Source organism: Lates calcarifer, linkage group LG17, assembly GCF_001640805.2.
Source record: "Lates calcarifer isolate ASB-BC8 linkage group LG17, TLL_Latcal_v3, whole genome shotgun sequence".
Lineage (NCBI taxonomy): Eukaryota > Metazoa > Chordata > Actinopteri > Centropomidae > Lates > Lates calcarifer.
In genome coordinates, this window is record NC_066849.1 from 5,857,504 (window position 1) to 5,870,055 (window position 12,552).

The window sequence follows — 12,552 nt, forward strand, 5'->3', positions numbered from 1 at the left end:
ACACCATCCAACTGGTGGGAATGTAGGTTGATGCAAGCATCGGAAAGTATTAAAAGTAGTATTTGGGCTGCTCATTTTTTAACATGTATTTACCTGATTCTGTCTGTGTTGTGGGTGAAAGACTCATTCTCCCTTTTCCAGAAGATTTGTGGGTAGGGAACCCCTGTGACGCGGCATTCCAGCCGCACAGGATGACCCTCAGCCACGCTTGTGTTCTGCAGCTTCTCCACAAATGATGGGGCCTTGTGCATCTCTTTGGCTGTGGAGAGAGTCTGTTACTGAGCTGCTCACTAAGTCCAAATCATGCCAACATGCATCCTCTGCACACGCAACCAAGTGCTGTTACACTGTATCAGCCTCTGTTTACCTGCAACAATGAGTTCCAGGTTAAATGAGTTCTGCCCAGCTCGGTTGCTGGCGATGCAGGTGTAGATGCCAGCGTCACGGCTGGTCACGGGCTCGATGACCAATGAGTGCACGCCGTTTTCCCTCACCAGCATCTTGTGGGCGGAGTCGGGACGGATGGTCTGTCCGTTCAGCTGCCAGATGAGGTCAGGGGTGGGTAAGCCGCTCACCTATGGGTGGTGAAGGAAACACAGCAAAAGTTAGAACTCACTGAATATGTGAACGCTTGTCTGTACCGCAAAGGATGCTTTGAGCCAGTTGCTTGTTTTTGTTGGAGAAAATGAGTATATTAGCTGCATGTGTTCTGCAGGGGAAGGGTGTGTTTTTTGGGAGTATGAAAACAACAGTGTTTGGTTAATCTGTCTGTGTTGTGTTTGTTTGGAGGAGCCTGGTGCTTTTGTCGTGGGAATAAACTGTGCAGAAAAAAGGCCTGTCTCTCTTTGCAGAAAAACCCAACACCTGCTCTGCTCCACCCTGCCCACCTGGACATGCATATGTTCACAGATATGAGAGTAGACTAAGCAAAGCAGTGATAAGTATTCCTGGAAGGGTCCCAATACACTTTTAGAAGTTGGGGCATTTTGAGCATGGAAAGTTTGGAAAGCCACAAATGATCTGGAAATAAATATTTGCTATAAATATCCTTGACATTAAGGGCTCAGAAGGAATGGAGGCTCTCAGTTTATTTCTGACGAGCATAAAAAAGACAGCCTTTTTATAGTGAGTTAATTGTGGGTCTGTTTTATTTTATTACATGTACCAGTTTTCAAAGAGTTTTCTAAGTGCTGCAGGCTGCAAGGAGGAGAGGTGAAGATGGAGCGGATGAAGGGAGAAAATGAGCACAAGTGGCGGGAGTGGCGTTAGGGGGGAAAAATAATTGTCGAAAATCTGATCCCACTTAATCCCTGAAAAACGACACCTCAGTATTCTCCCCGTCTGCTGTGAGCCATTCATAACGCGAGGAGGTAATGAAACATCTCGTCTCCGCTAGTTTTTTATACCCTACAGAAACTGGAATGCACAGAAAGGGAAATGTTTCTTTGGCAGCACTGACACGGAGCCTCCCTGAGAGCGACACAGACACTGAATTAAAGGGCGGATCTGAAATGGCTTTCCCTTATTACTATGATTAACATATTCTCTTTGGTGCGGGCATTTTCCTTTCCAGTCATGTCTCAGTTATTCTAAGCCATTTTCTTTCCTTTATCAAAGAACAGCAGTATGATTTGGGCATGGTGTTCACCTAAAAGGTATGAGCACATGAGGTTAAATTAGAGCAGAGGTTACGTTGTCAGCTAAACTGTCGCCACCTTAGACTTCACTTACAGTAAGCAGTAGAGGGTTAGAGTAAAAAATGGCAGATTCTGACAAAACTTATCCATAAAAAAAGCCTTGAAACCGCACACATGTACTAAAACGTCCTCTTCACATTAAAGTTCATAGCCTGACATGCCACTCTAGACCAGAAAACACAGCATATAATTTGTCTTTTCTCCTTTTAAGTCTTAAGTTTTGCCCTTAAGTACGCAGCACTGTTTCAAAGCCAAACACTTTGTTTGTGAGAGCTGACCAAAAGCTCTCCAGGCATTTTCTTTCTCAGTGATCTATAAATCACCCCAATCAATAAATAACAACTGTTTTATGTGGAAATTGTTTAGACGCAGCCAAGACACCCCCCCCCCTCTTTTTATCACATTGTACAGCCATGTTGGCACAGGCTGTGCTCAGGAATGAAAAAGCCACATATTTTACCTTGCAGTCCATCCTGCACAGTCGGCCCTCCTGAACGATGAGGTCGCCTGGCGCCTGCAGGAAGTGGGGGCGGAAGTGACGCTCTTGGATGTTGTCATTCTCGTCACCGCTGTCTCTAGACCTGGACCTGGGCCTGATGGACAGAGGGGGAAGTATACAGTATTTGTGATTAGAAACCAACAAATTTTTTAAGCATTTTTGAAACTTGGAATCAATTTTTACTTCAGAAAAGGTATAATTTTGCTATAAATCTTGTTTTAAGATAAATTTTGTAGAATATCAACAATTCCAGCTTTCAGAAGTATGTTATTGGCACAGAGGCTCAATATTTATTTGTAGATGTAAAACTCCCTTTACTGTATGAATATCAGTGTGTTTTAAGGAATAGAAACAAAATTAATTAATAAAAAAATATTAAAACCATCCAGTCCTCTTTCCATATTCACACAAATTGTTATATATATTTCTCTCTCTTTTGCACTTGTTTCCTGCTCTGGCATCCTCCCACTTGCTCTCTCTTGATCTCGGTCAGTCTCCTTCAGTCCTGTGCAGCAAGTCAGGACCCAGTTTCTGAGATTCTGCACTACAACAACAATGACATCATCGCCCTCCCTGCACGTCAACCAGGGAGGGAAATAAAGAGCATACACTGATTGTTATCTCGATCACACTCACCCAAAACATCTCTGAGCTCTTGTCTAATAAGGGAGTGTTCATCGAGATAGCAGATTACAGGTGGTTTTTTATGTTCCGTGACAGGCGTCTGTGATCTTGTGTGCGTTTTTCAAAATCTGGGCTCGGGTGAATGCGTTATTATACATACAAGGTCATTAGAGCAATGAAAAACGGAGCTGAGCAAACAGGTGTTCCTTCTCATTAACACTGAGCTTTTCTTTCCAGAACAGACAGCTCAGCAAAGAACAAAGTGTGATTCAGCTCGCAGCAAACATTGGCGTAAATAGCAGATCCCAGTAACTGACTTTTTAAAATCTGTGCTGAAGTGCCAGTACAGGAGTCATGCAGCTGGTGAGCAGCCTGCAGCACATGTGCCAGCCAGCAGCTCAGGGTTGTGAATAAAATGCCAAGAGATTTTGTTTGTCTTCTCCCTCCTCTCCATGCCCCCATCAGTCATCCAGGCCTCACCTGCGCATGTGTCCAGGTGCAGAGCGCTGGCTGCGGCCTCGCTGGTTCACCGCCTGGACCATCATCCTGCCGGTGCAGCTTACCCTGCCCTGTGAGAAGAGGAGAGACACACAGACAGAGATTGAGAGAGAGAGAGAGAAAGGGGGAGCTTATGAGGTGTTGACACTCCACACCACACCACAAGCAGCAGTCAGACAGGGAGGAGGAAATAAAATGTGAGTGTGAGAGCTGGAAAAGCCTGTAGTACATAAACTTTTGACCCTCATCAGGGCTTTAGTGATTTCCTGTCTCATTCAACGCCCTCTTCCTCTTCAGGCCTGGAGACCATTATCTTAATGCTCATTATTCTCTCGCTAATGAGCGCTGGCATCTCGTACAGGCACAGAAACTTCCTATCATATTTTATGTTGTGTTTCTTGGGCTTTTCCAGAGCTTGGTGTCCCATCTGCTCACCTCAGGGTTGCCTGCCATGATGGTGTAGTTGCCGTCATCATCCAGCGAGGCTGCAGCTGTGTGAAGGGAGCAGGTGCCATCGGCTTCACGGCTGATCCTGTAGTGCTCGCTTCTCTTAGAGATCTGCTTGCCATCCTTGAACCAGTAGACCTGTTACGCAAGACAAGAAAGAACTGACTAAAACCATCAGACAAGTAATGGTTTAACAGGAAAGGGAGCAGACACATTTTTCCAAACTATGAACGGAGCAGATGAATTTTCATTTTTAACCATTTTTAATATTTTCATTGGATTTAATGTGGTGTTTCTCCCTCTGTCGCTGCTGTCTCTCTGCTTTACTTTTATTTCTTCAGTTCACTTTGAAGCCTGTCAACGCCACATCATTATTGCGGACAGAGCCAGGCAGCTGGCCCAGGCCACTGTGTGTTCTTGCAAAGGGCCTCCCCTTATCACAACACAGAGCATATGTACAATATCTGCACCCTCCATCATCAGCATCACACATCAGCAACTCCCAAGCAAGGAAGCTGAACCTTTATAAATGCCTTTATCTAATAATAAATGTTTAATCATTCAGGGTGCTGACTTTTGCTGAGTAACACATAGAAGCCCCCACCTTTGGTTTGGGGTCTCCATGGACCTTACAGGAGAAGGTGACTGGCATGCCCTCAAAGACTTTGTAGTGTTTAAGCTTCTGATCAAAGGATGGTGCCACCCCCTGGCCGGCAGAGTCTTCGTCGTGCTGCACGTCGTCGTCCGACTCCTCCACTGGAGAGCGCTCCAGACGGAACTCAATCTCGCTGATCAGGCGCTGCTCGAAGCTGGACACTTTGTATTCCTAAATGCCAGAGACAGAGAGAAGGAAAGAAAGATTTAGAGGAAGTCTTCAGCAGAAATACTTCAGTGGTTGCTCCATTCCAAGTTATTCACCCACTCATTAACCTGTCTGCATTGTCACCCAAATGACCAACTTTCTCACTATTTCGCTAATTCTCTGTGCCCAGATGAGCCACTCCTCCTTCCCACCATCTCCATCAATCTCTCATCGCTGCAGCTTTGCTGAGGCAGAGGGAACATCTGCAGACCGGCATGGTCTGATGACACATCACACAGATAATGACAGGCCTCGGGCACAGCTGCAGAGCCAGCATTTAAATCCTCCTGAACTCACTGTGCTGCTCAGAACGACAGCCATCACAGAAGTGGCCCATCCTGATCCTCTGAGGTGTTATCCTGTAACAGTACCAAGGCAGCTGCTGCAGCATGTTCCCTCTACAAGCTCACAAAGTAATTTTGTGTTCACTGCTCGAGAAAGAGTGACAGATGTAACATTGCAGCATGCATTGTGCGACGATAGCAAAGTACAACTTGAGTAAAACCAAACGTGCTGAGAGATGCTTGTGTTGCAGTCAAGCTTAAACATGCTTCAGTATCTTAATTCATACTACACATAATTAACTACAGCAAACAGTAAAGGGTGCAGAAGTTTTAGATACACGTAACAGACCAAACGTACTGCATAGAAATATACTACTTTTTTCTGTCTATTCTATTGTGATTATCAGTAACACCTGCCAGTGAATGAACGACACAAGGAAACCATGTTGCTGCCTTTTGTTTGGCATTTGTTTCCTTATCAGTTGATCCCCAGGCCTGATCGTGTTCTGCTTAAAGTGATCGCATCCAAGATTTTTTAGCGTGACTGTGTACACATTTTCACACAGTGACATAGAGTTTACATAGAGTGAATAAAAAGCCGGTGACGTGAAAGAAAACTAAGCTTTCAATAACCTTTTGAGGGTAAGATTCTCTATCAGATGACTTGTCTTCCTGTTGAGAGAAAACAGAGGTTTTGTCTGTGTGTTGTGCTTTGACTGAGCATCACACAGGGTGGTAAACAGTTTTTATGTGTGTTGTGTGTGTGTTCAGTGTGTACATGTTAAATCTTACCTGTTCTCGAAACAGAAGATTCTTAAGCACATGTTAGACACAGTATCAAAATAAAATTTCTCACGATGCATTGGCACTGATGTATATTCCCAGTCACATTAGCAGGCTTGTGCTGAGAGCCATGCAGTGCTGTAGTTCCACAACAGGTCAGATTGCTTCTCATGCCAGCATCGCACTGGGATGTCACAGTGCTAGTCAGTCAATTCATCAGTCAAATATGAACACAACTTGTGCTCTAGTAATGTTTAATATAAGTGAATTTACGAGAGTGTGCATTCTGAGAGTACTGTGTCTGTCAAAGCCTGTTAAGCTCCTGTTTACTATCATTCTTAAGTATGTGCTGTATATCCAATGATTGGACATTTACATTGTTGCAAATTTTGACTTTACACATAGCCAAAACTTTGAAATTAAGGTTCTATCCATTTTACTATCGTGGATTATCAGTCCCAGTTTCCAATTAAAGGTGCTGTATGTAAGTTTTTGCTACATAGCCAACATTAGCAGTAACAGCTGTTTACTTCAGCCATCATTTCGTTTACAAGACAAGAGGTTTAGAATATGTCCTCTGAGCAACATTACTTCTTAATCCATTCAAGTTGAACCGAGGGTAGACTGGACACTATGGAGATTGACTATCGCACAGTGGTATTACGAGACAAGACAGAATAGGGCTAGCTGGTTAGCATGCTCACTTTGGTAGAGTTAAATAAGTGATCCAAACAGAAGCAAAACAAGAGTTAACATTGGTGTTGCTTTCCACCACTGGAGACAGCTCTTGGCAAGTAAAGAATAAGAATGCTAAACTCTCAACATTTCCTCTAGACTGATAAGTAAACAGCTGCTCATGCTAATATTGTCTATGTAACAATAGCAAAAACTTACATATATATAGCTCTTAAGAACAAGAATTTAATCACATATTTAATGTCTGCAAAAAGTAAAAGACTAGGCAGGTAAAAAATGAGCCCTGGATCAGAACTAATGCAAATGACTACTTACAAAAACTTTGTATGCACAACTATTTTCCTTTAAATGCAAGGTCATGTGAATAAACAGCTGACTCACAGTTAGACAAATGGCTACATGAGCCTTCAAACAGTGTTACTCCCCAACATGTTTGGAGCAACACTGGTTTCTACCAGTTTGCATAAACAGACCTTTTTATGGAGGGTTCTGGAGGCCTTTACAATGTTTATACCCTGCTTTCATAACTTGCTCTTCAGAAGTGTTTACAGGGACTGAGGGTGGGGGTGCACTCTGGTTCAACAGCACATAAAGGAAAGCCAGTGCTCATGAGATAGGAATGACACTGGCAAGGTATCAGTGGACAACACAGAAAAAAGAAAGGTGCTTGTGACGTATACATGCAACACTGTGAGTTGATCATGTAAACATTTTTTTTAAAGTGAACATTGCTGGTGTGGACATACTAATCATAGATTTCCATGCCTGTATGCTTTCAGGTGAGTGTGTACAGTATGTGTATGATTTCCCCCTCCAGGTGTGTGGATCCTAATAAAGAGCCACCGTACCTGTGTGACTGGCTCCTCCTCTGTGTCCTGTGTGTTTAAGACTGTGGCAGCGTTGTCAGCACCCAGCAGTCTGCGAGCCATCTTCTCCTCATAGGTTAACCTCTGGAAGCAGGGATTAATGGGGTCAGCGGGGGGTTAGTTTGTGAGTTGCAGAACACACACTTATACACACCATCAGCTAGCTACTGTATGGAAGCCTGTTAATTAGGGATGTCATCATGTCTCGAGAAAACATTAGAATTTTATTTGAGGGTGCATAAAATAAAGGCTAGTTTACAACCACTTCTATGGGTAGTATATGAATAGTTGTATGACTTCTGTTTGTTAATCTCATTCTCTATCACCTGCAAACACACACCTGTTTCAGTCATTGAATGAGGTTAGAACACACACACACCTGTTGACCATTGCTTATGCGCTCCTCTTTAAAGCGCAGTTTTCTCTCCAAATCCTGGATGACGGCGTCCTTGGATCCCTGAATGTCCGAGTCAGAGGCGATGCGGGGTGTCTTGGTGACCGAAGACTTCCTAGGGAACGCTTTGCTGAAAGGAGGACAAAACAGAAACCTTCATGAGTAAAGTCATGGCACACGCACATTATCTCAGCTCCTCTTTCCTCTCTAGCTCCTTTGCTCCCCTCCCTTGCTCTCGCATATCCACCCTTATCTGGACGCGTCCAGCTATAGCATTCCACAATGTGTCTTCTTATCTCTCACAAATGCAGCAGGAATGCCAGGGTGAGAGGGGGAGTGCAGGAGTGAGTGAGGGGCTGATGAAAAATTACTGGCAAAGAGTTGAAGGTGGAATGTCCTTGATGGAGGGGAGAGGAAAAAACAAAACAAATTTCCTTCTCCAGGGCTGCCATCAGAGGAGGATCATCTACACAGAAACAGATTTGTATCACCTACTTCAATATGCAGAACCCAAAATCAAGGCCTCAATAACCCTGCAGGACACAAGACTGAAAACTGATAGATCCTCACAGTCTGCAATTTAGTCACACAAACTACAGTACAGAAATCTGAGTCTTTATTTGATTGTGACACACCTTTCACTCTGAGGTCCTCGTGTAATTTTTTTCACCATATGTTTGCTAAAGCTCTTGCAGCTTGAGAACACTTCTGTGTCTATGTGTGTTTAAAAGAGGTCTAAATGTGCTGTGTAAAAATGCAAACATGTCGTCGTCAATCTCGCACCAGACATTCACACAGCCTCCTGCCTCTGGTTGCAGGCAGGTTCATCTGAAGGAAAGTGCTACTCACCTGACATATGTTGTGTATAGAGAACTTACAAAATGTTATGCAACTTGGCAGACACTGAAAAGAAAGTGCTGTGTACGTGAGGGATACTTACACAGTCCCATTTCCCTTAGGCAGGCCCAGGGCGTTGACTGTAGGACTGCCGGGTGTGGAGGGTGTGGAGGGCAACACTGAGGACAGGAAGCTAGAGGCTGGAGATGGAGGGACGGAGGAGAATGGAGAGGACATATCTGAGTGGGCTGGAGACATGGACATGGGTGGAGGAGGAGGAGGTGGGGGAGGAGGGAAGTCTTGGGCAGGGCCTGATGGAGAGGACAGGTTACTGGAGCTGAGGAAGGGCGGAGGTGGAGGCGGGAAGGAAGGAGAGCTCGGAGACTCCACGCTGCCGGCCTTGGTGAAGGGGGGCACGGTGACCCTGCTGAAGGGCTTATGCGAGGTGGGAGGAGACAGCGGGGAGGACAGGCTGGACCCTGACGAGCCAGAGGACTGGGTGACGTAGGCCGACCCTCCGGGGCTCTGAGCAGCGATGAACTGCTTGGGCCGGGCATAGTTGAAGGTGCTGGCCTGCATGGTGACGCTGTTCTCCAACTCCTGGAAGGAGGGAGGAGGGGGGAGAGGTGGAGATGGTGGAGCAGGTGGCGGCAATTCCTGAGGTGCTTGCTGGGGTGGAGGCGGGACTTCCTGGCTCTGCTGTTCCTGCTGCTGTTGCCAATTGGCTGCTTCTTGCTGTTCCAACAGAATCTGGTCCTGCAGCTGCTTCAACTGGGACGCGTTCCTGCGAAGAAGAAGCACAGTCATCAGTGATCAGACGCTAAAGACATGTTATGTTTTCTTAAGGCAGTTTCATCCTTTATGGCGGGGGGCACAACTCTGTAACATGGTAACATACTTGTAAAATGTTACAAAAGCATGTGGCTGTTTTCAATTTATGCATGACACCATCGTCTGGTCTCTGTCCAACTGTAGTCAGAGCACAACTGGCAGAACATTGGATGCCAGATGTGAGCATAATCAATGGAGAGTTAAAATGCCAATCAAAGTATTGTGAGGCAAAAACACTGCCAGTGGGAAGCACATGGGCATCAGTGTGACAGTTTTCAACAGGAGATAGAGTGAACTGTTTTTCCTCTGGTCCGAAGGTGATAGCCCGTCAGATCTGGGGTTCACTCAGAGTAGTGGTACATGGACAACTTGTGTGTGTTGGTGTGTGTTCTGGGAAGGAAACCACTGCACCAGCAGTGTGGGCTGATAGGTTATCAGCCTCCAGCCTTTAACAAAGACTTGTTAAAGAGCCAGCCTGTTGACAATATGTCAAGTATGGTAAAGGAATCGGGAGATAAGTGTAACACTGAGGAAAGCAGCTCTGTTCCTGTTGTTGGACAGCATAGTCAGTTTACACTGACGGACTGTAAACCGGTCTGTTGTGGGGGCAGAGCTCAGACGTGATGTTTTTCTATCTGTGAAATCAGGAAAGTGAAGCACACGGTTGAGGTGTGGCTCCTTGTATTTGAATGGCACTTTGATGAAAGACAAACACAAACGTGCAAACGTGTAATGTCATGGCATCTTTTTTTTTTTTTTTGCCAGGGATGGGTCCTGATGATGAAGTATTGTGTTTTTTCACAGAGGTGTGGTTGTCCAGCCTCTCCCCCAGCTTGTCACGTCATTGTGGGAAGAGAGGGAGCTTAGACATTTTGTAGCGTCATCAGCTTCAAATCTGAAGTTTTCTCTCTTATTGTAGCATCGCTGAAACAAACTTTAAGAGCACCAGGAGGGTTTTAAAGAGGACTAACTTTGAAAACCACAAGACAGAGGTGAACGCTCAGAAGCTCTCCTTGAGGACCAGGAGGAGGACATGGGTCTTTGGGAAAGGTTGAAGTTATAAACCTTCAGAGTATACAGCTATGTGTATGTGAGACTGATGAGTTCTTCATAGGCAGCCTATTCAGAATATACTGTACATCCCAGTGGAGTCCACCGAGTTCACGTGCCCAAATCTTTTCCAGATGTTGAATAATCAGTGGAGCCCTTCGACTATTTTTCATCTGTGACAATGCGGAGAAAACCCCTCCCTCCAGCCTCCCTCCACCATACATTTGCAAACAGCACCAGTGAATATTTGACAAAGCTGACAGTTGTAGCACAGTGTAACAAATCCACCACCCAATCCAACAGCAACATGACTGATTGGTCTGTCCTAGCCAGTTATTTTGGTCATATGCTCCCCTCCAGAGGAGACTTCACATGCCCAAATAAATAGACATTAATTCCAAAGCGATTCACCGACCACAAGTGCACATGGTTGATTCAGTGTTGCCCCCCCCCACCCTCCCCACCGCCCATATACATTATTCTTTACATTCCCCTAAGGTCTCCTGTTCAAGCCTCCACCAAAAGAGTGCTTTTACAGGAATAGTTTGGCAGCTCGCGAGGCTTGCGAGCGCTCTGCAGCGGTTTGATTCCTTTTTTGGCTGTGTTCTCGGAGCGTCAGGCAGAAGCACCCTGCCCGTCTGCTCCAGCAGAGAGGAAACACACTTAATTTCCTCACAGCCTCATCCCTTCTCAACCTACTTTACTGCCTCAGCATGGAAGACCTGGAAGACCTTTACAGAGTTTACCTATGTATCTGACACCTTTTAACACAGGGTATTGTACTGTGGAGGGCAGTTGTGTATGTGAGCAGGAGGAAGAGTGGATGTTATCCAGCTGTCACTGACATCATCCCTTTGCCTTAAAAAGTGCCCTTTACTTTCTACATAAAGTAACCACAGCTAAACAAGCACCTCCATTGTAAAGCTACTGTGCAACATCATCTCATAACATTTTCTCTCACTCTCAGTGAGAGAAATCCTTCATTGTGAAAGTCATCATACTCATTCAGGTCATCCATCCACATTAAAATGCACTGGCATGACATTTGAATTCCATACAAGTACTACTCAAACTAATAGAGCTCTAATTTTGTCAGATTAGAGTCTTGCTTAGACATTTGACATTGCATGAAAAGGTCAGCTTGTTTTATTTGCAGCTGCATGAATAGTTTTATGGCCCACTTAAGGATTTACATCGAGCAAGGGACAGTGTGTATGTGTGTGGGTGGGTTATCCAGACCCTGTATCTGTCCAGACCTCTCTGACCACAACAGTACACAACGAGGCCGCTGCACGCACACCATGTCCTGTCCTGCCTTTTCATCCTCTGCGCTCTGAAACAGAACAACCCACTGCTAAAGCTTGTGTCAGTGATTATAATGCATCTACAAATGGCCTGAGAAGCAAAGCAGGCCTCCATCACTCCCTCTTATTCTTTGTCTCTGCGGTGAAGCAGGGCTGAATTAGGAGGGAAGTGTTCCTCTGTCGTCATGCCAACGGCCCTGTGTTTTGCTGTTCTGGTCGGAGCCAACTGGCCCACAGAGTGCCGTGCTTTGCTAAGAGAAAACGCTCCAGCTCCTCTGTCTGTCATTCCAACTGTAACACAGTATTACTCTCATGTCTCTGTCTCTCTCATTGCCTCTCTCGGTTTTTTTGCCCCAACTATTTGGTGGTATAAATAGGCAAAGCAGTTCTTTCCCAGTTAATACTTTCCTTGGGCTGGATCCTGTCTGTAATTCTTTTGTAGGGGGAAAAAGAAAGAAGTTTAGAACAGACAAAGAAGAATCTGGTCTGGAGTAAGTCTGTCTCTCTGGTTTCTAAATGGAAAAGCTCAATAAACAGACCCAGGAACAGCTTGACAGTAACTTAATTGAAAGTGTGTTTTACAGCCCCTAGATGTACGAGACCAGACCCAGATAAACACTGAGACGTGCCAAACACAGTGGGGCTTTACCAGCAGCATCTTGCTTTAATAAATGAAGACCTCAACATCTTAGATGGCCATGTTTACTCAGTGCCGCTTGTTTGTGCTTCCTGAACAGTAACAACCCAGGGTGCGTGAGAAAACTCATCCACTGTTCCGCCGCCTGTCGGAGCGAGCTGGGAGCCATCCGCAGGTTTATCTGCCGCCATCTCCTCAGCTCTGCAGCAGGCTGTAAAGACGGAGCTGCTTTATAAGAGCCGA

General features: G+C 45.3%; 1 protein-coding gene across 5 annotated transcripts in view; it reads right to left on the minus strand.

Annotated features, from left to right (window-relative positions):
- palld (palladin, cytoskeletal associated protein) overlaps positions 1-12,552 on the minus strand; it is a 51,753-nt gene that overhangs the window by 2,016 nt on the left and 37,185 nt on the right. For 3 of the 5 annotated variants that reach the window (XM_018669915.2, XM_051076966.1, XM_051076969.1), the window contains 10 exons: positions 8,591-9,271; positions 7,636-7,780; positions 7,239-7,340; positions 5,545-5,583; positions 4,370-4,591; positions 3,754-3,903; positions 3,301-3,389; positions 2,158-2,290; positions 368-575; positions 94-259 (listed from right to left, as the gene is read on the minus strand). In XM_018669915.2, coding sequence (XP_018525431.1) covers positions 94-259; positions 368-575; positions 2,158-2,290; positions 3,301-3,389; positions 3,754-3,903; positions 4,370-4,591; positions 5,545-5,583; positions 7,239-7,340; positions 7,636-7,780; positions 8,591-9,271 — 1,935 coding nt within the window. The remainder of the gene's footprint in view (positions 1-93; positions 260-367; positions 576-2,157; positions 2,291-3,300; positions 3,390-3,753; positions 3,904-4,369; positions 4,592-5,544; positions 5,584-7,238; positions 7,341-7,635; positions 7,781-8,590; positions 9,272-12,552) is intronic. The other 2 variants (XM_051076967.1, XM_051076968.1) reach the window with 2 other exon arrangements.